The following is a 27793-nucleotide window of genomic DNA, read 5'->3' on the forward strand; positions in this document are numbered from 1 at the left end:
CAGCCAGGGGCACAAGGGAGGGATGTCACAGGGCAGGAGGTGACGAGCCCTACACAGAACATCTCCAACCAGCAAGTGGTGGGAACAGTCCCTCCTGTCCTGGAGCAGAACGGGGAAAACTCAGCACTGAAGACAGCCACTGAAGAGCCTGGCCAGAGGAAGGCCACAGGGGTCACCCTCTGGGCAGGGCAATGACCTGAAAAACGTGCAAGGACACAGCGGGAGCATGAGGCAGAGCAGGCACCCGGCACCATGGGGGGACAGCCCCGACCCAGCTCCTGAGAGATCCCACAAACTCCTCACGCCATAGGAGGTCACACACCTGCCCTTCCTCCCTCTCCCCTCAATAATTCCCTCTGCGTTTTCTCCTGCCAACACACCCAGGTGTGCCCTCCCCAGGGAAGCCACCCAGGTGGACATGTGGTGACTCCTATGACCCAAATAAGAGCGTCCAGCTTTCCCAACCTTTCCTCCCACACCCACAGAAAGCAGGACTGCCCAGAAACCGTCCATAACAGCACACCTGGTGGAATGGTTGGGTCTGTGGGAGATTCCCTGAAGATGAAGACATGATCTAAGAAAATGGTGGCAAGAAATTTGGTCACAGGTCTGGGAATGCTAATCTGCCCTAAAGTTGCGCTTACATTATTTGATCAGTGATGACAATTTGTTACTTCTAAAAAGTTGTTTTACCTATAATATTATTTTAACCCTCTTAACCAAAAGCTTTTTTTGTATCCCTTCCTTAATTTTATACAGCAATACCCATCAGGCTCCCATGGATAGACTGGAATGTTTCCTATTGTTACCTTGAGATGCTCTTCTCTTTACATCCACTAAGTGCACGCTTAAACACAAAAAAAAAAAAAAAAAACAAAGAAAAATAAAACTAAAGAAGCAGATGAATCTTTCAGGAATCCCAAGTGTCACACACAGGCGTGGATTTGTTTGCCTTTTTATGAAAAGCACGGGGCCACACAGTCCTGCCCCTCACTACATGTCACTCCTCACCTCCCAGGTTCTCCACTGCTCCGTCTGCTGTTGAGAGGCTGCTCTGAAAGAGACAAACAAACAGGGAATGACCTCGGGTTTATTCCCATGGGGTTATTTGTCACCTGGACCTTCTCACCGCGTTTGTTTGTGGTGCAGCTCCACAGAAAGGAGATGTGCCTGCAACAACGAGGAGCCATTTGCAGTCCACAGCAGGAGGGGTGGCCAGCAGGAACAAGGCCTTAAAAAAGAATGGATGAAGCTCTTGTACCTGAATAAAACCAGCACTGGGATCCAGGGAAAAAACTATTCCCCTTGCTGTACCCAGCCATCAATCACACTCCAAGTTCTTATCGTTTCATCTAAAAAACCAGAACTCCAGCATTTTTTTCCAGTAAAAGTAATGCAGATTTTAATTCACGTGTCTCCTTGTCACGCTTTGTTCTCAGTGCCACCAGAAGACCCAACATTGCACCTTTTCCCAGACCAGAGGCTGCAGAGCCAAAAACAACAAAAAAGAAAAGCTAAGTAAACATTTCTTTCATCAAGAAGCTCATGGGTGAGGCTTGAAGTGTTGAAAGGTCTTGTTTGCAGTGAAATCCAACAACCAAACTTAAACTGCGGCCTTGGAAATGTTCCCTGGGGCGAGGCTGCCCCCACCCAGGAGCCAGCAGAGCCCAGGCAGGGACACACAGGAGCTTCCCACAGCAGCAGAACTGGATGGAGCCATGGAACAGCTTCTGGCAGAGTTACGGTGTCCCCAGGGGAGGCATCCTGGAAAGCACAAGCAGGGAAATGCCAAGGGGGGCTTCAGGAAAGTGGTGAATCCACACTTGGCAAGCTCAGAAAAATGCTGCTGAGAAAGGCTGATGTACCAGAAAGGGAAGATACAGGAACATTTAGAAAAAGGTGCATAAAAGCATAAAAAGCAGGGCACAACAGAGTAGAACCTCTTACAAATGCAGGCAAACATGTTAATTCCTTAAAGAACTCTATTTTCTCTACATATATATTTGCTGTCTCTACTAAGTTTTCCTCAGTGGGCATCTCCTGGAGCTGAAAACTTTTATCCTTGCTGTAAATCTCACAGGAACAGAAAACAGGAATTTATTCAAAGCCTCGATCTGAGATTATCAGGTATCTGCTGCTTCATTTCAAGAAGCCAGGAGTTGTTTGTGTTTCAAATGAGAACAGTTTCTTCCCACCAGGCTGTTGCAGGAGCTCAGTGCACCTTTTTGCAGTGAGTTAGGGGAATGACCAGGTGAGCTTTGGGGAGCACACAGGGACATCCCAGAGGATGCTGAACACCTCTGTGCCACCTGCAGCTCATGTCCAACCAGCCCCTAAAGTCCAAGCATCCTCCCAGACCTTTGCCCCTTCTAGTTTTGAATACCTGCTCTAACTCTGCATTTTCTTGTAACACCAGCACACACCAACACATAAAATGCTGCTTGTATCTCTCCCAAGGTAATTATTACCCTGCACAGCCCACGGATGCAGCACCGTCTCAGGAGGAGCAGGACAAGGAATTCTTCCTGGTGTGGAAAGAAACATCTCCTTGTCACCTCCAGCCCCCCAGGATTTCCCAATCCCAGCTGCACCCGTTGGTTTTCCAGAGCCCAAGATCCTCTGTGAAAGGTAACACTGTCTATATTAATGTATATGTGTATTCAGCTACACTCCTTAAAAGTAACTTCCCCATTTGATGAGATCGGGTGAGACTTTTTTCCCTAAGAAATTAAACCTGCAGCTACCAAGTTAAAATTTTGACTGTTATCTTGTTCTAAGTGGTTCTTAAATATGTAGGAATGCAGTAAAATATTTTTAGTAATACAAAGCTCTGGTAAAATTTGATCACTGCACAACAAAATCACAAGGCGAACAAGATGAACAGATGCACAGTAGAGTAACTCTGTCTCCATTACTATCTGTACAGAAATGTACAAACTGAGATTATTTCAGGCTCTTAATCCTCAATAAGAGTGTTTATAGGTGTTCCCTGCCTTAAGAGTATTTGGCTGCCAAAAATCTTGGTACTCATCTGCAAAATTCAAAGTCTATGTTGTTTCTTACCTCAGTAACTATTCCCCAGCAGTTCTTACTCCCAGAGATACCATTATTTCATTAAAACATAATTGCACTGACATTTAACAATTAATGCCCCAGACAGTGCAATTCTGCTACGTCAGTGTTTCCATTTTCCACAGACCAGCACTCCCAAACCTATGGAAGCCTGGTGTTTGTGCCTCAAAAACCTGCCTGACACACCTGAACCCCTCAATCCCAGCCCACGCTGCTCAAAGGAGCAGCTCCTGAATGGGCTCAGTAACAACCCAAGGAAGGTTTGGCATTCCTGATCTGTTCACTTCCTAACTCCTGCATAAATACCCAAGGAATACAAGCCTCATGCACCTAAACAACAAGTGGATAATTCTATCCCCTGCTCCAACAGTAAGTTCCAGAACAGGAATTTCCAAGATCTCCCTAAACACTGTTTAACTTTCCATCCCCTCAATGTATGAGGAACACAGGGTTTTTAGCCAATTTTTGTTAGTACAGAGTAAGCAGCAGTGCCTGACATAGTGTTTTGTCATCTTACAGTGCAGTGAGATTCAGCATTTGCGGGCTTCTGTTTGAGAAAACACACAGATATCTGTAAATAAAGAGGTTTATAACTCTCAAAAGGTGTAATTCTCATTAGGGTAAGTAAGGCCCAACTGTGGCATTTTCCAATCAGTGGCAGAGCACTGTCTTGGGAGATGAACTTGGTTTCTTTTAAGTGTCTTCTCTGTTCAATGTGTACTAACTAGTATTGATAGAGGGGTGACTAAAGCCTCAGTCCTGATATCCTGATACTGTGATGTGTCTGGAGAGCCACACGTATTTTTAAACACTTTTTAACATTACTTCAGCCATCTGGCTGGTTTCAACGCTGGCTGGGCACCAACAGCAATCACTCGATTTCTGTGTCTGAAACACAGGAACAATTTGCTTGCTGTGGCCAAGAGGAGACTGAAATAACAGCAACAGCTTGTGCTTGAACTCAGAAGAAAGTTGAAACACAACAGGTATTTCTAGAGATGAGGTGGATTAGACTCATCAGGAATTTGGCAATACCACTGACGCAGCAACTGCCTCTTCTTGCAGAAGAATTGCAGCATGTTTGTACGTACAGAGACTACTCCAGAAATCCATCATCTCATCTAAGATTGCTGTGAAAAGCCTTTCAGCCCTGCTTTGGGAGGGATGAGTTTACCACGTACAGGAAAACACCAAAACACAAACCACTGTGCCGGGTATGTCCACCTACTTCAAAAAAACTGAATTGCTTCTAAGAAATGTAATTAACAATTTTTTCTTTCAGTTCAAAGCTCCAACAGGAATCAATCTACAACTCACAAAGAACAGCAGTAATTTTGATTTCAAATATGCACCATGCACCAGTCAGTACTGAGAAGTTTTGTGTATCCCAATAAGCATCCACATTTATATACACACACGGTGAGTACTTCGAGACAACCAGCATTCAGCTGAACAAAAACATGCTCCCAACAACAGAATTTCTCTATTAAATCCATGTTTATTGCTTAAGTTTTATCACAGTGGAGATTAAATTATGCTTAATCATCCGGTCAGTGCTTTTGTACCTTCTTTAATGCCAAAAAACCCCCACATTCTAAACCAAGTCATTCATACACTCGAAGTCTCCTCACCATCCCACCATTCATCGCCTCTGTGTGCTCCTGTAGTTGCCACGGGCTGCGAGATTGTAAAAAGGTATAGCTAAGAGGCTTATATTTATAATACCATTTTTTCTTCAAGTATTCAGAGAGCAGCACGAGTAGCTGCCCTGCATATTAGAAACATGTCTGCACTGTTATTTATTGCTGTAGGACCGAGGCTCCTGATGGAATGGTGATGAAATATTGCATCACTGTGTATGAAGATGAGCTCAGCATCCCGTCATCATCCCAACTCCTCCCATGTTAGTGAGCGACACAAGGCAAAACGGGCCTCCCTCCTCTCTCTTTCAGCCACGGGACCTCGAACTACAAATAAATAAAGCGTACACTCACAACGTGTGTAGTGCAAATCCCAAGTAAACAGAATGACACGGAAATAAAACTCATAGTTGCCAACTTTGGTTCAGCAGGGCGGCAGCGGTCCCGCGCCGGCGCCGCCGCCCTCGGAGCGTGCGCCACCAGCGTCCCGTGGCCGTGACAATGATTGAAGGGGCCTGCTGCAGGCAGGGCCACGGGGCCACCTCCACCTGCCAGGGGGCCAGGATCAGCCACACAGCCCGCGGCACGGCCGGGCACCGCCCGCGGCGCAGAACTCCCATTGGCAACTACGCGGAACATGGATTGCGTGGCCCAGACTAATAGAAGGTAATATCTCTGTTTCTGCCAGGTACAACCATTGAAAGAGAACATCTACAACATTGCGCTTCAGAAAGAACTTAATGAGAATTAACAGGAAAGACATTCAACTCTGGGGGCGCGGGGGAGTGCTGTGGGGGGCTGTTCCCTTTAAACAAACCCCAAGGAGTGGTTCGAGTCTGCACAGCTCTGGGCCATGGCAAAACTTTCTGCACTAAGCACAGGGCTAGGTGTTTGTAAGTTCTTTTTTTTTTGTTTGTTTGTTGCTGTTGTTTCACTCATTTTTCTTAATTATGCAAATCTACCTCCCACACGGCCGTATTTGGAACTGAAATAAGACTCCCTAATATTTTCGTGGCATAAATTCTGTATGCAGAGAAAGGCGACAAACAAAATTTTATCTCAGTTAAAGTTAGGACACACCGTAGACTTGCTCAGAACCCTTTTCTCCAAAGTACTGGTAGCGAGCAGAAGAGTCATGCAGCTTTATCAGTAAAACGAGTACATATTTTTGCCATTTTTCTTCAGTGCTCATTAGGATTATTTCTTTTTTTATTTTTTTAACATCTGTGTTCTCAGTCCACAACTTGCTATTTCTCACATAAAGACTGGGGGAAATAATTTGTGTTTTCTTACGAAACAGGCTGAACCTTCCATAAAGGAAACACAGAACTAGCACTAGAGTTCTGTCAGCTAGAAGGATGGAGATATTAAATAATAAAAAAATAAAAGGAGAACACCTCTGCAAATAAAAAGAAACCTCTCCTCCTTTGGGAAACACACACTGAGCTTTTAAAAGCTGAAGATTCATAAATATGGTCATTGTATAGAACTTTAGAGAATTAAGGCTTCTAAAAACTTCAGTGCCAAAATAACCTCTCTGCATCAGTATTAAGAATAAAATATTTTCCATTTTAGGTTGTGCTTGCCTTTTTTTCTTTTTTTTTTTTTTAAAGACTTCTCTTAGTTCTGTAGAATTTTGTCACATAATATTACATACCGAAGGGGAGTGTTAGAACTGCTTACTGAGGTTTTAAGTAGTTGTTAGACTAAGTTACAGCGATAAAATTCGATTACTGATCTGATTCATTACTACTTTACATAGGGCTGTTGGCTCATTTCACCTTTTTTTCATGCTTAATGTGGCCGTTTCTTCTATACTTGCCATTGGGGATCCCGTTCTGGTAGTGTCCATTAACAGCGCTATGTTTGTCATTGGACCAGAGGTGTTTGCTCTGCTTGCAGATTAATTTTGCCATCCTGGCCAGCACATAGTAAAGTAAGGCAGCCCCCGCGAGCAGGACCAAGGCAATATCCAGTAGGAAATACTGGAAGAGGGAGATGCTGTAGACAGCGGCGCGGAGGTGCTGGGCCCCGTTGTGGCGCAGGATGTAGTTGATCCAGTACACAGTCCGGTTCACCGGGTGTCCAGGCTGGTCCTTGTGGATCTCCGACAGCCGCCGCGCCCGCTGCCGGTAGCTGGGGGAGGAGAGCACACAGGGAGGAAAGGAAAAGCTGTCACCTCTTGTCGTTGTGCAACTGAATCACCAGAGAAATGCACAGCAGCGAGAAACCTGGCGCTGCTTTTGCAATAAACCGTTTCCGCTCGGGTGCAGAGTTTCGCCCAAAACTTTTGGTTTTTCATCCTGATAGCTGACCCTGTCAAATCCTTCCTCTCCTGTCTGCAGGGTCGACAGGTTATTCACACAGGGCTTGCCTTCACACCAGGGATAATTGCACAAGGGAAGGTGATGCAACTGATGTTATCGGGGTTGCTCTCAACATTCCCCTCTCTGCCGCTTGCTCCTGACAGCGATCTCCTTTCCCAGAAAGGCTCCGCTGCCAGGAAAGCACGAAGCATCAACAGCACCACGCTCCAAAATCAGGGTTGGCCCAGTACAACACACTGCCAGCTAACCCCTCACTATTTTTAATCTGAATATGAGAGATATTGCAAGCCAGAACAGGAAAATAACACTTTAAATCTTAATTTTTTTTATAATAAAATCAGAGAACTTGGAGTCGCTCTTTCTGAATACCTCCCCATTTTAGCTACAACCCAAACCCTGTACGTGTATCTTGCCCCAAGCCCTGCAAGCAGCACCACAGGCAGGCTGCTCATGTGGAGTAATCGAGACAGACACACAGGGACCTTGGTCTGCAACATGAAATAAGTCGAGACAGGTTTGTTTCAATAACCTCTGTGCCCTCCACATGGCAACTGCTACAAAGAGCAAGTGAGACAATTGAGTTCTGGTGCTGAGCAACGAGCCCAGCACCCACACAGAAACCTCAGCTCTTGGGTAATCTTGGGAATGGGACAAACACCCAGAGCTGCCTCAACTGTACAAACAATAACAAAACGCAGGTTTTTTCCACCACACAGAGGTTTCATTTCCATATTCATGCACCAACAATTGCTCATGCCATACCTGGGGTCATTAATAACCTTCACTAGGGCCTCATAGAGCTCGCTCTCAGTCATGGTCTTCCAGTTGAGCAGTATTCCCATCCCTTTGGCCTGCACGCGGGTCATGGTATCGTAATGGTCTCCAAAGAGGGGAATGCCCACCACCGGCACCCCGTGGTACATGGTCTCAAAAATGCTGTTCAAGCCTCCGTGGCTGAGGAAAGCTTTGATGTTAGAGTGACCTGGAACCACAGGAGGCAGGAAGGTTACAAAATGCACTTGTGTCTCCTTTATATGAAGTTACTGAAGCACCTGAGTACAACAAATTGATCATCACGTTTCTACAGCTGCAACTCAGGCAGGTAAAAATAACTGCAACTTGTTCTGAAGTTCTACCTAAACCCACTCTGCTGAAACTCCTCACACATTAAATCATTTCCTTAGACACAGAGAGAGAGCAGCCAACACAAAGAAAACTCTCATGTGTAAAGTAAATCAATGGAAAACGATTAATGGAGTAATTAATATGCCTTACCTACTCCTGAGTAGCCACAGGTGGTGACCCCAGCAGGTTTAGCAGCATACATGAGTGAGGGGGAGCATGATTTTTTATGAAATATAACTTTTTTAATGCCAGGACAACTGATGTCATAGTCTCCCTAAAGCTTTGCATGCCTTACTTGAGGTTAGCAAGCCCTGACAATCACAGCAACAGCCCCATGGGATGGAAAAGCAGCCTGCCTCAGAGCAATCCTGTAACCAAAACAGATCTCCCTGCTTTAGGAGTCATGTGCTAATCACTACGTCATGGGAAGTTCTCCAGCTCACACACACACACACTGATGCCTAACACACCCATGGGAGCTGTGTAGGGAACACACAGACACCCAAGGTCTCCCAGAAACGCTCAGATATTCTCTGGCCTCTCAGATCTGCCAGGTGCTCAGGCACCCTTCGACAGGGAAGAAAAATAAAACATCAAACTTCATTTCCCCCTGAGAACCTGAAGCACCTCAGTTCAACAGAAAGGTTATCAGCTTGCAGCATGTGCCCAAATTCTGGTAGAACTTTCCTGTATTTATGAAACAGTATCTACAGATCCCTAAAACTTATTCTGATGCTCCGTTTCATGGCTCCTCTTTGCACAGTGTTTGAACTTAAGGAAAACATGAAACCTGTATCAGGGAAAGACAATTAACAGAGAGGTGTTCAATTCTCCCTTCAGATCCTAATTTAATATTCTTGCTCCATAACTGCCATAATAGAAATTATCCTGGCTTTATAATAACTGCTACTTCAGTAGAGTATTTTAGAAAGAACAAACTGAACTCAAGTGAGAATAAGCAATAAATAATGGAAACAGATACTCACCAAGGAGGTCATTTTGTGGTAACCATTCGATCAGCTTGGTATTGTTGCCTAAATTCCTTGGTTTGTTTCCTGAAAACCTAAACCAGTAATGCGAAATAGAAACAGTTATCAAACCCTCCAAAGTAACTACTAAAGGACAGAGCAGTTCTGCTCATCACAGAGCACTGGAACTGCAGCTTCAGAAAGAAACAGCTGCACGTGCCCAATTAAGCAAGACACATCTTTGCAACTGGCTTGTACTTCTGTATGCCGAAAAAAGCCTAAATTATTTATGCTAAGTGATATAAAAGCAACTAATTGTGTTACACGGGTGTCTTCCCTAACCAGAAGGGCATAAAAAAACTACAAAAATCCTTTGATTTAGCATTGTGACATTAAGACTGCCAAGCAGTACTCACCACTTTTCTGTCCAACATACAGGCCCATGAGCTGAGGAACAAAAGCAAACCCCAAATCTCCAAAAACTCTAAATTACATTTGGCTGATATATAAATACTTAAATTTTAATGGGAGGCTTTAAATGAAATTGTTGGATGGGCATTAAAAAAAGCTATCCTCAAAAAAATCCTCCTGATTTATCTACTATAAAAAGGGGATGCTTCCTAAAGAGACGTATTCCAGGGAAAACACAGTAAAAGGACAGAAGAAAAGCAGTAAGATAAATTTGGATTACGAATTAGAAGCCAAGTAGTGTTGTTGGATTCATACAAAAACAGTGGCTCTACTGCAAACAAAAACTGATGTTACCTTTACTACCACAGATTCTGTGCCACAGCCTGAAAAATTCCCATTTTTCCTGTTCATTAGTGGGGTTTGATCCTTGAACTACACACAGCAGCGAGGACATTCCCTAAAGAATTGTAGGAACAGGCCACTAAAACTGTTAATACAACTCCAAGAGTGTGCCAGGGTTGTGAGATACCCACATGAGGTGTAAGACACTGAACAGCTGAAAAAAATTGTTCACATAAACACCACCAAATTATATCAGCGATGCTTGATGTGCAGAAAAGCTAAGCAGTTTTTGGATTTTTACAGGGAGTTGAGAGCACTACTCAGGATGTTTTTAGAACTGAGAATGCTTCTTACTGATTCTGACTCCTGAAAATTTCTCCTCCTTCAATTTCTCACAGAACAAGCAAGTGGGAAAATGAATAATGAAAGCCTGTGTTTACACATGAAAGAGGAAAAAGGGCCTAAAAAAGTGAGGGAAAGGGGGAAGAAGAAAGAAAATGGAGGCTTTTTTGATTAATTTTTGAGCCCTGGGGTAGCTCCTTCATCAAAAATAGTGGCAGTATATCCCAAATGTTATAACCTTAGCTTGTTTTCACTGTCCCCAGTCCTTCCAAGGGTATGTATGAACCCACGCCTTATTCTGCCACGACAATCACTGCTTCTCCTTGTTACCAGGATATTGCAATATTCTCATGCCAAGGGATTTTCAGGAGTGTCACATCACCTGTGCCACTCAGGCAGTCTCAACTGCAGCTTCTGCGACTCTGCAGGAAACAAGCATGCTCCAAACCGGCCCAGGTTCCTCCAGCACTGCCTTACCTCCAGATGACCCTCTGGGGCAGCCTGGCCAGGGCGTGTGCCAGCTTATTGGCGATGTCTTCAGACAGGTACTTGACTCCAGCGCCGAAGGAGACCAGGACAAAGCCGCTCTGGTGCGCGCCGTTCACCCACGCCTGCAGATCCTGCGGAGAACAAGGTTCACACTGAACTCTGCTGCAGGGCCAAGCACAGGAACAGCAGGCAAACATGGCTTGGAGAGAGCAGCTGCTGGTGCCTCTGCTGCTTCAGAGGCCAAGTTTTACAAATCCAAACATTCTAGACGTCACCAAGAACAATGGCTCACAATTTATAATCCAGGGCAGAGGCCATGAACGGCAAAACCCTTCCGTGTTTGTTTTAGCTGCAGTATTAACCACGGCAGCTTAAAACAATTTGTGCCTCCTTAACTGATCATGACAACATTCACAAGTTAACAGGCTGCATTTTAACTCAGCAAAGCATAAACAGACCCATCTCATAGTATCAGCTTGGAAGCCCTGCACAGGAGAGGTGTGAATGAGGCCCGGGACTCAGCTGTGTCATTTCGAGCCTTTAGGAAAAGTGAGAGTACTTCAAAAGCCTTGCTTTGCTTTCATTTATATAAAAAGAATAAACACAACTTGAAAGAAGCCAGAGCTTCTAAAGACAGTGTCAGTTTCTACCGCTCAAGGAATAAAAAAAAGCACCCTTCACTTTCTAAAGCATAGATTTAAATTCTGGGGTTTTCCTAACACAACTGTTAGCAGTGGACACAAAAAATATCCTACCACTGACACATCAGTAGGATGAGCAGTATCTTCTGTTTCTCAGGATATGGCTTAATTCTGGTCTCGTCAAGTTTAAGCACAAGCCTGCCCAACGCCAGCGCAGCCATAGGAAATGAGCAAAGAGCAAATGAAGAGCCGCGCTCACAATGTGCCTCTTGTGCTGGTAATAAATAGGAGGGCAGACAGCAGCGGAGTAACACCGTGCTATCGTATCTGAGCACAGAACCCAGCACACTGCACTGGGGGCTGGGCACTGCTCTGCTAGAGAGCAAAATAGATTTCCATTTTCCTTAAAATCCACAGTTCGTCCTTCTCCAGTGCACTCTTTTCCTTTTTTTATTCATGGGAATGGAGAGGGAGAAGGCAAAGGAGGGGAAGTGGCTCTGACCTGCCTCAAAGCTGAATCACTTATTAGGGGCTGAACTTCTGACACGAAAGTTTCCAAGTGGTTTTGTGATTTATTTAAAGCTCGTCCTTGAATCTTACTTCAGGACCTAAGGCATACTGCAGATGTCATTATATTATTGTCACTGTAGTGCCTCAACTAGTTACATCTTGAAGTCTTTCCCATCAGCTGTTTGAAGAGGAAAGAGCTTTTTGTGGGCTCTAGGACAAACCATTCTGAACAGGCCAATATTCACAGGCCTGGTCCTCACTGGGCACTCACCCAGCGGAAGGACAGATTCCTGGGGGTTTCCAAAGTGCCTTCCTGATGACACCTCCCTGACAGAGGGGCTCAGGCAGCCACAAACACGGTATTGGTGCTCAAACAAACAACGTGGCAGGCCTTGGGATGCAAAGGCCAGGGCAGCCCTGCCTGCAGTGACCGTGAGATGGAGCTCGGGATACTGAGGCCACATGGCAGAGACAGCAGCAGCTCCTGGGCTTCAGGAACGCCAATTCCAGCTCTTCAGAGACCTGCCTGCAAGAACCCCATGGGACATGGACCTGGAAACACCGGCCTGGGAGAGCATGCTGCAGTACCACGTCCTCCAAGCTGAAGCGTGGTCCAAGCTGATAAGCAGGATGCCAGTGAAGGTGGCAGGAAGATAAACAAAGATGTAAAAAGAAAAAAAAAAAAAAAATCCCACACTTGAGTCAGAAACAGGGACAGGTGGAATATCCAGGCACTGCTTGAGCTTGCAGGGATGGGGTCTAGAAAGCCAAAGCTGAATGGGACAAGGGAGCTGGTGTCAAAAAATTCAAGGTGCTTGCTGCTTTCTTCATTTCAGCCCTTACTGGTTTGGCCTTTGGCAGTGCCAGGCCCCTCAGACCAGAGGGAATGTCTAAACAAACCGGACATACACTCCTTACAGGGGGCTGGATAGGATGCACCCAGAAATGCCAGGTGTCTGGAAACTGGTGTGGAATGGGTGGAGAAACAGGATAAACAACAAGTGACACTTGCGTTTTTATGAGGAAAATTCATGGAGTGGTCTACTCTTCCCAACTGGATCCCTGGAAGGCGATGGAGAATAATCCTGGATCATCCTGGCATCAGAAGGTCCTACCTGTGACTGCCTCTCCTTGGCCAGACACGGGATTTCTGCTGCTGGAGGTGAGCCTGTCCCAGTTGAGGACTGGCTCCCACTGCCACTGCTCCTCTGTGCTTACTGAGAAATTCTGGGAGACTTCACAGATCAGGTGTATTCACACAGTAACAATTCTTCATTACAGAAGCATAGGGGAGGTATAAATATTTCCCTGTAATGGAACTTCTAAAACAGCATTCAAAAAATCCCCATGTATAGTAAAAAAACAGCTGCTAAGTACTTGGAATTTAATGTAGAAGAATAATAATTTTAAAAAAGGAACTTTACTATGTTACCTACAGACTCCTGTGTTTTGTTGTGGAACAGGAAAGCAGCCTGCTCCATGTTATTATGGTGGTTCTACAGCCAAGCCTCTGTAATCCTTCCCTTTGAAGGTAATCCCACTGCTTCAGTGGAACATCATATGGACAAAGGTGAATTTAAAATCTTGACAGGAAAGACAAGATCCTGCCATCAGGCTGAAAGCATGGGATTTGTTCGTCACATTAAAAAGGATTACATAAAAATAACTGGAACAGAAAATAAAATAGTTTGTATCAACAGAACCTTAACATCCACACCAGAGCTGGACACCCGGCCAAAGCAGCAGCTGAGGAACCTGATGCTGTCCTTTGAGTTTCTTTTAGAGTGCTAAATTAGAAAGAATGGAGTTAATTCCTCAGGGTCAAAACTGCCCAGGGCCAACCTCAGGAACACCCAGAGAGTTTCAGCTCAGCTTGCTGTCCTTTGACATCAACTGAAAGGTTCTTTCCTACCCCAGATTTTATTTATGCTTTGCATGGTGCTGTCAGCAAGAAGAATTGCATACCTGCCCCTTTGACCTGCAGCCCCTTCCCAATCTGCTTCCCCAGAGGGGTGCTGGACATCACTACTGTGCATGGGCTGCACAAAATCAACTACAGGCTCATCAGGACAAAGGTTTTCCTGCAAACATCTGTGTCACCGCTGGCATAACACAGCCTTCATTCAATGGGATCAGCACAAACGTAGGGAGCTGGGTAAAAATTAGGCAATGGAAAACAGGGAATAATTCATCCTCTTAAAGCTCCCTGAGTTTGTGATCTGGATGAGCCCGCTATTCACAGGTTCCTTAAACTTCTGGTAATTATTTGTGTGACAGCTTTTTAGCACCGAATTTCTAAACAGAAGATCAAGTGAAACAATCGAGTGAGCGGCACTCCCAGGCCTTTGGTTTTAAGACACATCTGAATGTCCTGTACAACTAGGCAGGCCATGGCACAAAGCCTCCGTATTTTCTTGTATTTTGCCTGTTCTTTGGGTGGTACACAAGGCGTAGCTGTGATACCAGCAGATCTCAGACAGCAGATAAAGAGCCGGCTGTGCTCCTGGCACATCTCCGAAAGGGACTCAATACCTCAGCACCACCATGACTGGGGCTATGTGTGTCATTTAATGCTTGCGTGTACACTCCTGACATCCACAAAAGGGAAGCTGGGAGCAATGTTCACAGAACCTGAACGCTGGAAAAGCACACACTGAGGCCACAGAACAACTCTGCCTACAATTTCAGCAGCCTTCAGTCACCCTCCTACATTTCCACTCCCTAGGCCCATATTAGCCCTAACATCCCCCACAGCAGCCTCGATGAACCCACAAAAAACCCTCAGAGACACCCAAGTTCATCCCCCATGAACTCACCCCTTTCTTCCCCTTAAATCCACTTACACTTTTGACCTCCAGCACATTCTGCCCCGGCGATCTAATTACTCTCTGTATGAAAAGGCACTGAGTCAGGATGAGTCATTAGAGCTGCCCTCATTAAAAGCAGCACTCCCTGATCGGGCAGCACTTCACTGCTCCTGCCTTGCAGCACAGCGACCTCCTTTTGCCCACTTTAAAGGATTCTTGGGCTTCCTGTAAACTCGGGATGATTTTCTTTTAACACAAGGGAAGTAAATTACCATTTGGGAGGTCTAACCTACAGAAAAAAAATCAGGGGAGGGAGTTTGTTGTATGATGGGTTGCTTTGAGCCTTCCTCACACTGCAGTTCCAACTTCAACTGAGAACAGAAGTGGGAAGTTAATTCAAACTTAAGATACACATCATCAGGAAATGCACTTCTTTAAATGGCTCTCTCTGGAAGAGAACAACCAAGCCTCTCTATCCCCCTCAAACAAAGGTAATTTTCAGGTCTGCTTTGAACTGAGGCAAGGGCTTTTTCTAAGTCCTAGCAAGAGACAACATTGCCTCGTTGAGGCTACACTGCCAACTTGACAAACCTAGTTAAACACAGGGATCTGGCTTTTCCCTTCCAAACCAGCAATCAAACTAAGGAATCATAACCCCCACACCTCAGTGAACTTTACAGCAAAACTTCCAACAGAAATTCTAATAAAGAACCAGAACAGGCACACAGAGCTTGTGTACATCATGTCCATTAAAACTGTAGCCTGGCAAGCCTAATACAGCACATTCACATTCTGAACTGCAAACTGCATTTTCCAGCTCAATTTTGTGTTCCATCTAGTTACAGCTTTATACACATTCACAATAAAGAATCACCTAATACACATATTATAAGCAATTCAAAATTTCAATTAAATGGTTTAAAAAATAATAAATAATGCAAATATCACCTAATACCTATATTAATTACCATTTTCACAAGTTACTTTTAAAAATAATAAAGAATGCATACTAAAGTATAAAAAACTAAAAGGATCTCTACTTAGAACACTGTGCCCAACCCTGCCAGGTCTCTGCTTGTTTCCATACAAGTTCTGTGCAAATGCATGTCCTTTGGGAGAAATAGTACAGGACCCTGCTTGCACAGGGAGAAGAAGCAGTTATTGATCTGTGCTGTACTATAGGAGCGAGGGGAGGAATACAGAGATAAACCCCATCTTCTGACCCGTGTGAGACAGGAATGCTATTGTGGCAGCCCCACTGTGTGGCCTTTGTTCGGCTGGGCTCTGATTAGCCATTCTCTGCAGGCCCCGTGCTAACACACAGCTGTGGGCAGGCAGCGAGGGCCCAGCTGGCACTAACCAGTGGTGCCTAATACTGAGCTTTGTTTCACATAAACAAAGTGCACAAATACAAACATAACCGGGTGTCATATCCGAAGCCTTCCCTGTTCAGCTGCTCGATTCAAATGTGCAATAGCACAAACGCCTGTTCTTTGAATATGGTTGCAAACCATCCTTTCCCCAAGGCAGAGCACAGGCATCCTATGCAACTTCTCCTACAAAATGCTGCTTAGAGCAGACAAAACCAGATCTATTTTAAAATAAGTAGCCACATTAAGCCATCTTTAGAAAGGAGATACTCACTGATAAATAAGCAGAAAGGTATAAAGACCACTTTTTTGAGCATCCAAACTTTCCTGCCATCATCTGAATAGTATTTCACTCATGTGACATATTTAAATTCCATATTAATACTTTTTTATTTCAGGTTTTACTAACACAACATATCAGAACAGGTGGTCTAAGGTCATACAGCTGCCCTTATACAACCTTTACTATCACAAAACAAACAGGATCATATCGCACAACCTGAAAGTTATAAAAGCCCATAATTCTACAGCCAACTCCGAGAAACTATCACTCCAGACAAAATAGCTGTTTGTATTTACTTGCTATGAATTTTTAAGTAGAACCAAAAATAGGGGTTTTTATTTGCTGGGAGCAGCACAGGGCACAGAACATGGCAGTGAACAACAGCGAGGGCACGAGGCAGAGGATGGAGCCAGCCTCCCTGACCCATACATCCAGCAGCTTCTGGATTGGGCACACTCTGCCTTGGGCACACTCCAAAGGTTATTTCCACTGACTGAGATCCTGCCTTTTAAAAACCACGGCCACCAGGCAAAAGCCATTCTCCCATGCTATCAGTTCTTGCTCCTTTCCATATCATCCGCCTTCGTGAAGTTTGTAGTTCAGTTCAGAGCAGACACGCAGCTCCCACTGCCCTCTGCACTAATAACGAGTTAATTCTTCTCTTCCCTGGGCTTCATTAATGGGACCTACCCTACAGAAAGTGGATGCAGTTATTATTCACACCATCTTTTCATGCTTTGTAATTCATACTGGTACAGAGTAAGGTACTCCAGAAACAGTACCTCGAGCCCAATAAAGAAGCATACTGAGATTGTGGCATTAGACTAAATCCCTGTTTTATTGCTGGCTAAGAAGAAAGAACCTTGCTACCAGCTGGGAAACAAACTCTAAAGATTTGAACTGTTTGCTATCAGAACCCCAAGCAGTACTAAGTACAATCACCACATATTCATCTAACAATACTGTTAAGTTTTTCAGTATCAGGCACAGATTCAGCCCTGATGAAACACAGACAACTTCTTCCTTTCACATTTCTCACTAATTATTTGTTTATATATATATATATATATATATATATATATATATATATATATATATATATACACTGTGTATCTGCCTTCTCCAAAATACCCAGGGTATTAAAAAAAAAATCCTGAAAATCTTACAAAGCTTTCCAGTGCCTACAATGCTGTATTTCCTTATCCTGGACCTTTACTGCCTTTTCCCATGTAGCATCCAACAGGGACAGAGAGTTTAGGTCCATGTAACTTTAAAGAGGAATAAAATTCATGCTCCAAACCAGTCAGGAAAGGCAGTCCCCCAAGCCTTTGCTCTGGTACCTGAGCCCCCTCCAGAGCTGCAGGCGCACCCAGCGAAGCTCCGGGAACACGCCCTACCCACAGCTAGAGGTCAACCAGCAAAGTGCCACGCAAGGACTTCCCTGGTGCAAAAATCCATTACTCACCACACCTCTGGCAAGCACCCTGGGAAAGCAACCTTGCCTTTCAAATGAATGGGAGGAGTGGAAAACGAGGAGCTTGCCCTTCAGGAGAGGTTATTAAAATCACTGCAGAGAGGAGCGGGTGCAGCATGGGATCCTCAAACCCAGGGTTCCAGTTAAAAACCTTGCTGGCAATACCCCACAGGCAGCATTCTGTTAAAAAATACCCAAAAACCACCTTCCTAAGCATCAACTTGCAAGCATGCACAGTGAAGCTGATGATTATCAAATGGAAATGCAAACCAAGGTTTTACCAATCCTCCCAGTTGCTCCATATGGAGCAAAAACCTCTACAGGAGTTAAGAAAAAACAGTATTATGTATGGAGACTGTTCTTATTCTGTCTACAGAACATAAAGTCAAATTAAATTGCTGATAATACAGTTAAGAAGAAAACTGACACGACGCTAAATTTTAAATACAGACCTCTAAATTACCAATACTGACATACACCCCATCCATAAATCCACACGATAATCTCATTTAGGTGGGAAATTTTGTCTGTCACTTTTCCAGTATGACACCTGCGCCCTGTGAATGGTAGGAGATAGAATTCTGACCTGCAGCTTTAAATCCTTTAATCTAATCATTGCCATTTCTTCTTCATTTTCCTCTTTAGCTAAAACAGCTTTTCTTTCTTCCTGGGGTCTACCTCCTCCCTTCTCTTTGTTTACAGATTTATAAAGACATGTAAAGTGTATATAGATACGCACACAATACCCATATATTTTTATATTATATTTCTATAAACAAGCCATCAGTCACCATCATTTCTTTGAAAAGCCTAGATCAGCTGGCTCCTGAGGCAGTGTAAGACCCACATCCCTCACGCAGGCTCCCCTTGATCAGGGGGAGCAGCAGAACTCCCCTGCGAAGGCTCAGGAAGGTGTCTCCTCACAAAGCCCCTGCTGGAGACACCTCATCCCCCAAAGCAAGGGATCAGCCATAAACAATTATCCACTTCACCTTTAAGCAACTAGGACATCTGAAAAGCTGTCTTGATTAAAGATTTTTTTTTCCAAGTCAGTAATATTAATAATTAAGCTTGCTACTTCTAAATGTCAAATTCTGAGCACATCCCAACTTCCCAAATTATAGGAATATGGTACCCAAACTCAAGGATGTTCCAAAAACCCCGGGAAAAAAGAACACCCTTTGCAATAAATTCCCATCTTCTGTTTTATGTTATAAATGGGAGAAATGTGGGAAAAACAGTGGGCCATTATTTGTCCTCTGTGGAGGTCATACCTCAAAATTTGGCAGAGACACTCAGTTAAGGCTCCGCATGTTACCAAAATGAATAAATCTTGTTAGTTTGTGGGTTCCAATATGAACATGATAAATTAGAGTATTTAAAATCACAAAGCCTGTTTACAGTAGTAGCTTATTAAAGTGTTGGGGTTTTTTTTCTGTACGAATAAAAATAACCAAGTAACTTCTCTTGCTTTCAGCTTTCATCCTCTGACCTATCCAACACCTGAGGTCTGGAATTTCTGTTTTCCATTCCCAATACACACAAGTGCTTGAACTCAACACATAGCCACCCCGGACTGTAATCCATGAACCACTTTAAACTCGCTGTCTGGTGGACAGCACAGGCTCACTCAAGGGTTGTGCTCCCTTGTCAGCTCATGGGATGCCAGCTTTGTCTGGCACGTGCACCTGAGGACCTGCCCTCCTCACAAGGGGAACTGGAGATGCTGAACCAAGCTCCAGAATCAGCCCTGCGTCCTTCTCCCTGTGCCTTGTGCTAAACAGACAGATGCTGAGTCACATTTCTTCCCAGATTTAAAATGCAGCAGTACAGCAGAACAGACATGGTTCACCAACCCGCTCCTACCAGAGACTGGACACTACAGTTTCAGGGCTGTGGCTACCTGCAGGCTCACACAACGCTTTCCTGTGGGTCAAAACATCAAATCTGGGGGGGAAGAAGCTTTAGCTTATATCTAAAATATATTTCAGAGCCAAAATACACAATCATACAGTTCAGTACAGAATTTACACAGTGCTGCATCCTCTCCATCATCCTTAAAAGACTCCTTGCCTCCCCAGCAGACAATCACGTGCATTTTAGAACAGCTCTAGAGTTGCTTCACATCACCAGAAATTTACTCTCCACACAGGTCTGTAAGAACCATTCCCCAGATGGACTTTAAAAATAATACTAAAATGATGGTGCTACACCATGCACAAAAACCTACTGCTACAGTCTGCAAGGGCTTATAGATGTGTCCTTGAATCTGAATGAAGGAGAAAAGCCAGGTTTAAGGAATAAAACACCTCTTGATTCTTCCACCACTCTTTCAAGATAAATATCAGTATCAGCTAACACACCTAGCAAATATACAACTGTCAGCAAGGCTCCAGGAGGAAAAAAAGAAAACAAAAAACAAACAAAAAGCCCCCTAAATACTTTTTAGTGAAGATATTTCAAAGCCACCAATTAGCTGCGTAGACTTTGATCTGTATAATAATGAGTTCAGATAAGCAATGGCCATGGAGGAGTGAGGAAGTTCTGTAATTATCTGCTGACAGGTGTGGCTGTAAGGACAATTTATTACTCCAGCATAAGAACAGCCTCCTCTGCAGCATACATTTGGTTTACTCATGGACTGAGTATTTCCCAAGGCAGCTGCTTGTAGCACCCCTCGGCTTCCTGCCCTGATCAGGCTGATTAATGCCCAGTACACATCAACCTGGTCACAAGGTACAAATGCCAGAGCAGAGGTTCCCCCACTGATGCTTAAAAGGGTGCCCCTTTGAAAAGCCAGCCTCATTCAGATCCCTCTGGAGAAGCGTAGTGAGGAAGATGCAGAGGAGGCCGTGATTTTCCTAATGGCCAGTGACAGCTATCCGGAAAACACTGCCAGGGAACACCATACCCTCAAATAGTTTAAGTCACTGATGACCTTAAGGACTTGCTAGCCAGTCTGCCTCTAGCTTTTCATACTAATTTTGTTCACACTGTCCTCTGTATAATTCAGCATACAGTTTTATGAGTTACATACACAAATCCTGGACTCTGCACCCATCACGCATAAGCTAGTAAAATTTCACGTGCACGTGGGTGAAGTCACCTTAACCATCTCCTTGCCTTTTACTGAGCAGCACAGCACACTTGGTGCCAGCAGCACTGTCTGAACCCAGTTTAAGCTGTGCAAATGTCACACTGGCTCTCAGAGAGGACAATCGCCCTTGCAGAGCTCCGCAAAGCCACCGTCAGCCCTCCCACCACGGCAGCGCAGAGGGACAGGGTGTGCTCGGCTGCATCCACCTGCAGCAGGATCGGATAATTCGGGAATGTGCCACCCCAGGCACCCCGGCCACTGCCCGCGCAGGGAAGGCTGACCCTGCCCAGCCACGGAGGGAGCCGCAAGGCACCGCAGGGACCGCGCACAGCCGTGATCTCCAAGGGAGCCGCTGCTCTCCCCGCCGGCTCCCCCTCCTTGGCACGGCGATCACTGCGACCTCCCGAGGGACACTGCGCCAAGCGCAGACCGGGACACCGGGACACTGCCCGGGAGGGACAGCGGGGACGGGGATCGGAGCCTTCCCCAGGCAGCCGGGCAGCCGCAACCCAAAGACACGCTGGCACTTTGTGTGCCACCGCCGGGGGCTGCAGCGTAATTGCTACAGAGCTCGGCAGCAGCTAAAAATCACGCTTGACACAAGCTAACTGCAGGATCAGCGGGGACGACGTGCCCCAGGATCGAAATATGAATGCAGATGGGACAGCAAAGCTGGGTCAGGTTACATGTATAAATATATATAAAAATAAAAACCATATAATCTTAACACAGATGACCAGCAAAGCTGGGTCAGGTTTGTTTCCCCTCACACACACACACACAGTTACATGACATGAATATTCAGCACCCACTGCTACGTGCTGCCTTTAAAGCGGTGCTTTTCTAACCTTTCTTTCAAGAAGTTCAAGGAACAGGTGCAGGACCTGAGCAGCCACAAAACAGAGCTATCCCATCCCTTGGAACGAAAGAATGACCGCCCTGTAACACCTTAAAAGATCTTGACCCTTATCTCCTCATTGACTGCTTAATTGTCACTATGTGCCTCTTATTTTTAAGATGCTGCTTACGAACAGAAAGCTAGAGCTTTTAACTTATGTGTAGCCATTCTATTATGGTTAAACAAACTACTTGGTTATTTTTGGTGAGGTGGGGGGAAAAAAGGAAAGAACTGTTGACAACACAGTGCCGCTACTGAGGTGCCCAGGCAGTCTGAACAGGTATTTTGGACTCGAAAGAAGACCCCTGATTTTTTTTGTTTCCCAATACTTCTCTAGCAGACAAAGTGGATTAGGCTACTTATAAGCAGTTTTGGTGCATTCAAGAGACCCAAAAGATTTGTAGTAACAGCTTTAGTGGGCAAATTTTAGCTACTGTGCCAATCTATATGCTCGCCTTCTCTAATCATCGTCCATGGACAAGAAAATTACTTGAGAGAGCTGCTGAAGCATCACCAGCACAGAAACATAAAGTAGCTCTGCCTCTGGCTCACCTTAATGCACCAAACTAGGAGCTGCAGAAAATAAATTAGCCAAGGCTGCTGCCTTGGAGATGCAGCGAGAGCAGGAAGAGCCGCAGCACTCGCTGTCTGCACTCACAGTTTTCATCTGCCAGGACAGTTATGAATTTCATCCAATTGCTCACAGAAACAAACTGATTGCCCAATAATTCCCACACAATACACACACCACAGGGATATGTATAACAGGCATGGACAAATTACAGGCTAAAAGACTAACATGCTCACTTGGTCCCCGTCTCACATTCAATGAAAGCTCATGCTTCAAACACAAAGAATAAATTGCCTGATAAAACTGAAAAGAAGGTAAATAATGCCTCAGCTCACAAATTATTATTGGTAGTTTATTTCCCCACTGTAGCAAACATTTACCACCACTTACTTGACCTACAGGTCTGCTTCAAGGTCACTCACTCCTGTTTTACTGAGCATCAAAAGACACAAAACCAGAAAATGTTAACCTATTGCCCATACTGATTACAGAAATACCTTTTTTCTCTTACAGAAAAAGGAAACATCAGCCCGGAAAACAAAGAAAAAACCTCAATCCAGCCAGCAAAGTTTTCCCAGAGGGAAAACAGGGATGAACTTCTAGACAGCACAAGGGTACCTTCAGTCAGCTCTCTCAGGATACCCGAGCATTCCTAAACACAAACACAGTGATGCAGACATGGAAAGAACCAGTTAGGAGCAGCACAGCTATGGTCACCTCTGATGATGCCCTGGAGAACAGACAATAGCACTGTTCACACAAAAAGCACAGGGCTGAAAGAACCATTTTAGGAAGCAAATTGTTGAGCACTGCAGGTCTACCTAGCCCTTTTTACCATCCAGCCAAAAGCATCCATTAAAAATCACTCCAATTCAAGATCTATTTGTTTATGTACACATAAACACAAGTGTAAATGACATGGTTTTCTGTGAGCTTGTTCTGCCTGTCACTCACCAATGCATTGCTCAGAGGCATTCTTAGGTATACGTATCAAAGATCACTGAACTAATCAAATTCAATAATTAATCTGTGCAGCCAGGATTTCTGGAGTCAGTCCAGTCACTATCACTGTTTCAGTCTGAAGTTCAGAATCTGATGTTCTGCACATGCACAGTAAAAATTCCAATCTGAGTGCAGCCATAGTGCCATTTATGCCAACTCTTATCTCCATTTCTCACTTGGTACAATCTTTTCATGCTTATGTGCATGTAATCTTATAGTCACTATCAAACCTAAGGGAGCCATAAAAACAAATACCATAAAGACAGCCATACCATGAAATTACCTAGTATAACCTACCAGCAGGCTTCTTTAAGCATAAACAGAATTCATCCATTCTCCCTCATGTTCATTTTAAACCATGTTTGGTTAAAAGCTACTGATGTGACTTCCAAGACAGAGTACACTGTCTTTCACCTCTAGTGCAGCACTAAGAACTTCACTCAAGAGCAAAATACTTCCTGCATCCAAAAAAGATTCATTTTGTTGAATTTAAGACCAACACTTCCCCTCACCACCACATGAAGCGACTCCCAGGGAATATTTCACCAAGCAAGCTCAGAACAGGTCTCATCTGAGAATCACTGCTTTTAAAAGCTGCCACTCATCACATGAGTTGAAGCAGAAACCACAGAAACTACTGCAAAACTCAGCAAACCTTACTTCTGGCAGAGGGCTGGCCGGCTTCGTTAGGATTCCTCCCACATAAACAACGTTGGGCAGCGTAGGTCTGGGAAACTCCAGTGCCACGTCAGTGCAAAGCATCCACAGGCTGGACCCATGGACCAAGTCATACATGGACCGTTCTGGAAGAACCTTGTGTTTCTGCATTATCCTTTCATATTTTGGCAGAACCAAAAAACTGACTCCAAACCTTGAAATAAGATAAACAACAGTATTTTTAATCCTCTCGAATAGGTTCATGTGATCTGTGAGCAGGGAGTTAAATTCTGGAACGTAGGACAGGGGAGCTGGAGCACCCACTTCTGCTGGATACCAGAGGCCAGTGGAAAACACGGCGTATTTAACCCCTAAAAGATGGGCTATAACAAATCCACACATCTCGTTGGGATCTACCAGGAGCAGGTCAAACTTCTCCTGTTTGAGGGCACGCATGAGGTTTTGGTTGCCAACGATCATGTCGCAGTTCTTGGAATAGTGGTCCAGGATATCGAACAGTTCGAGGGCGGTCAGCCTCCCCGAGAAGATACTCCTCATCTTGGACTGGAGGAAATCATCCGAGGTGCTGCTGTTAAAGATCCCTGGGTAGCGCTGAAGTCTGTAGTGATTAGATGGAGGAATCTCTCTGCCCTCAGAGAGGAGAAACACTGTCTGGTGACCTTGGTCATGCAAGGCTGAGGCCAGAGTCTTGAAAATATAAAGATGGCTTTCAAACATAATTGGCGGCACAACAACGATTTTGGCAGCCCTGGCTATCCCGACAGCGCTCCACAGGAGAATGAAGGCTGGAGTGTACGGCTTCATAGCTGAAAGGAGAAAGAAGAGCATTACATCCCAGACAACAGGAGCACATTTTGCAGCTTAAGCACACCACCCCTTCATTCGCACGGTTATGCGCGCTTCCACTGCGAGGTCTCGTCTGACCGTCACCCACACGCTTCAAGCTGCAACTCTCCACTCTGACTTTAGCATACGTTTTCTGGGGTTTGTTTTCATACAAAACAGAGGACATCATACAGGACAAAGAACACAGAGAGCTTTTTTCCTCCCAAAAGGACATGTAAATTCATGCCATGTTTCTCTTTAGTATCAATGCTGATCAGACACATAGGGGTGGAAAGCAAAAAATCATGCAGGAAGATGCTACCATAGCTAAGCTCTGAGCTTCCAAAAATGACATTCTGCTTACAAGAACCAGTGTAGTAACAGGAGTTAGTACTGCACACACAAGCACTGCAACTACCACTGAAGCACTTTAACAGGTACTTGATTCTGAACCTACTTAAATCAGCACTTAAACACCCACTTGAACACCAGCTCTACCTAGGCTGAAAAACCCCACTGCCATCCTAAATGCACAATTCCCCACAGCAGCACACCGCTGGGGAAAGGGAAAATATTTTTTATGCGTGGTTGGGTGATTTAAAATTCTGTATGCAGCAGAGGAAAGCAAAGTGCCTTAGAAGCACAATGAGGACATGTCAGGAACTCCTCAGTCACCATCACCCTCCTAGGACAGAGAAACAAGTACAAGCCAAACCAAACAATCTGCTCTTTCCTCGTGCCAAATCAATCCACGTGGAAGCCTGAGTCTGTTGCAGTATCCTTCATAAATAAGAACAAGAGATAACTGCTACTGAGTCCTTGTTATCTCCCTATGGTATAATCACATAACCCTCCTACAAGAGATTGCTCAGGCCCTTTTCTTAGTTAATGTTACATGGGTTACCAGCTAACAAATACAGCACCTCATATTTTATACAGCTATTTATAAATGACTATATTCCTATATGTTTATTATGTAAAAAGTTGAAGGGTTTTTTTGAGTTCCATTACTCTGTAATAAGTTTTCTGAAGGCTATCCCTTTCAGGCAGTTGTAGACAGAAGTTAGGTGTCTCCAGAGCTTCTTTTTCTCCAGGCTAAACACCCCCAGCTCCCTCAGTTACTCCTCACAGGACTTGTTTTCCAGATCCTTGCCCAGCTTCACTGCCCTTGCCAGGATGTGCTCCAGCACCTGCATATGGTTTATGAGGTGAGAGGCCCAGAACTGGACACGGCACTCGAGGTGTGGTCTCAAAGTGCCAAGTACCGAGGGAGAATCACTGCCCTGGCCCATGCTCAGTTATCCTGAACAGGACCCGGCCCGAGGGCAACACTCCTTAGCCAAGAGAGGTGTTAGAAGAAGTAAGTATGTATGGTTTGCCAATGAAACATCCACGAAAAATGATTACTCAAACTTGGAAAAATCCCCTTATTGATTCCATCTCTCCATGCTAGAAGCATTCCCACGGTATTGAGTTACTGCTCCTGTCAACAAGAGAGATATTACAAAACCATGAATGGAGGCACAGGACTGGGAAGCTTAGCTCCGTTTCTATCAGCAGCAGAAATCAAAGGTTACAGGAGCCTAAGGGCTCCTCATGATCCAACACGCTGCCACAGGCTGGCTCTCCTTCATCTCCTGATCCAAGGCCTAGGGCACAGCACAGAAGAGACAATCCTTAGCCCTAAGGCATATTTTCCTTAAGGAAAATAGACTGGGGTGACACACATGCCACCAAAAGCCATGGCAACTACAGCTATCCTTCCCTAGGATGTTGACAGTGCTTCCCCACACTGATCTGGCAGCCAAGTTCTAAATGGGAAGGAATCACATTGGCCATTTTACTCCTTGTGAAGGTATTCTAGACACTAACATGAAAACCTGGCAATGCAACTAAAACCATCCACCAAACCTTATTTTTTATCCTCTTGCAGTGTATCAGTGTCAAGAGATGACAACACACTTCCCTGGCAGCCTGTGGTATCTTCAGAACTGGTAAAACAATAATCACTTCCCAAAAACCTATTATGCAACTCCCCTTTTCAACACAAGCTGGAAAATATATGTACAGGACCTGCCAAGCCATAGGGATGTTAAACACATGATGCTATTAGAGAAATGCCGATTAAGTGACATTTTTACCGGGAAAAATTGCAGTGACCTTCTATTGAACTTCTGGCAGGAACCTGCAGCCTCATCACTTCACGCCCGGGCCAGACAGAAGCAGGGAGCTCGGGTTTGAATTCAGCAGGAACAAGGGCAATAGGTAACAGCATTCTGTAAGCCAATTAACCGTGAGCCTAATTCCCATTTGGCAGACTGGGGCTGGGGAACAGGCACGTGCCTGGTGCCATCAGCAGGGCATCAACCAGCTGAACTCAGCTCCAGGCTCCCTCCCAGACACTCAACTGCCCTCAGCACAGCGGGCACTCCCGCTGGGACAGGCCTGCCTGTGCCACTGGGGATTTCTGACTGCGCTCATCTCCCACAGCAGCGCCCAGGCGCTTCCCAAGGGCCAGCACAGCGCCAAGGCAGTGCCCAGCAGGGAGCCAGCTGATCTCAGCTACAGCTCAGGGATTCCTCCTGCTAACTCCCAGCCACACTCCAGCAGTCAACTCCCAGAACAAACCACTTGCCAAAATAAATAAAAACAATCAACATCCAACGCAACTGCCTTCTGTTTCTGCACACCAGGAGCGTGAAAAAGAATTGCCAGGTATCATGACAGAAAAGAGGAAAGAAAAACCCAGACACAGAGAATGATGCATTTCTCCAGGACAGTTAACATAAAACCACTTTGTACCTCTATCATAAGTCCTTCTTCTTAGGCTTTGCCTCCATTAAACAAGGCTGTTTTGGCATCTCAACCAGCATGCAACATCCTTTTATCACAGAGAGTAAAAAGGAAACCCCAAACTTGCT

The 27793-nt window shown here is 44.9% G+C and overlaps 1 protein-coding gene and 1 long non-coding RNA gene across 5 annotated transcripts in view; both read right to left on the reverse strand.

The window, feature by feature from the left end:
- The window catches only part of LOC134559917 (uncharacterized), a 28359-nt gene extending 24599 nt beyond the window's left edge, over positions 1–3760 (reverse strand). Inside the window, exon 1 of the long non-coding RNA XR_010082625.1 lies at positions 1012–3760. This is a non-coding gene — a long non-coding RNA (uncharacterized LOC134559917). The remainder of the gene's footprint in view (positions 1–1011) is intronic.
- A 790-nt stretch (positions 3761–4550) lies between these two features.
- The window catches only part of UGT8 (UDP glycosyltransferase 8), a 35564-nt gene continuing 12321 nt past the window's right edge, over positions 4551–27793 (reverse strand). For all 4 annotated transcript variants that reach the window (XM_063415480.1, XM_063415483.1, XM_063415481.1 and 1 more), the window contains exons 2-6: positions 24030–24853; positions 10705–10847; positions 9151–9227; positions 7802–8021; positions 4551–6848 (exon numbers count right to left, since the gene is read on the reverse strand). In XM_063415480.1, the coding sequence (XP_063271550.1) occupies positions 6485–6848; positions 7802–8021; positions 9151–9227; positions 10705–10847; positions 24030–24851 (1626 nt within the window). In that variant the 5' untranslated portion in view covers positions 24852–24853 and the 3' untranslated portion in view covers positions 4551–6484. The remainder of the gene's footprint in view (positions 6849–7801; positions 8022–9150; positions 9228–10704; positions 10848–24029; positions 24854–27793) is intronic.

This window comes from Prinia subflava, chromosome 18 (assembly GCF_021018805.1).
Source record: "Prinia subflava isolate CZ2003 ecotype Zambia chromosome 18, Cam_Psub_1.2, whole genome shotgun sequence".
NCBI lineage: Eukaryota > Metazoa > Chordata > Aves > Passeriformes > Cisticolidae > Prinia > Prinia subflava.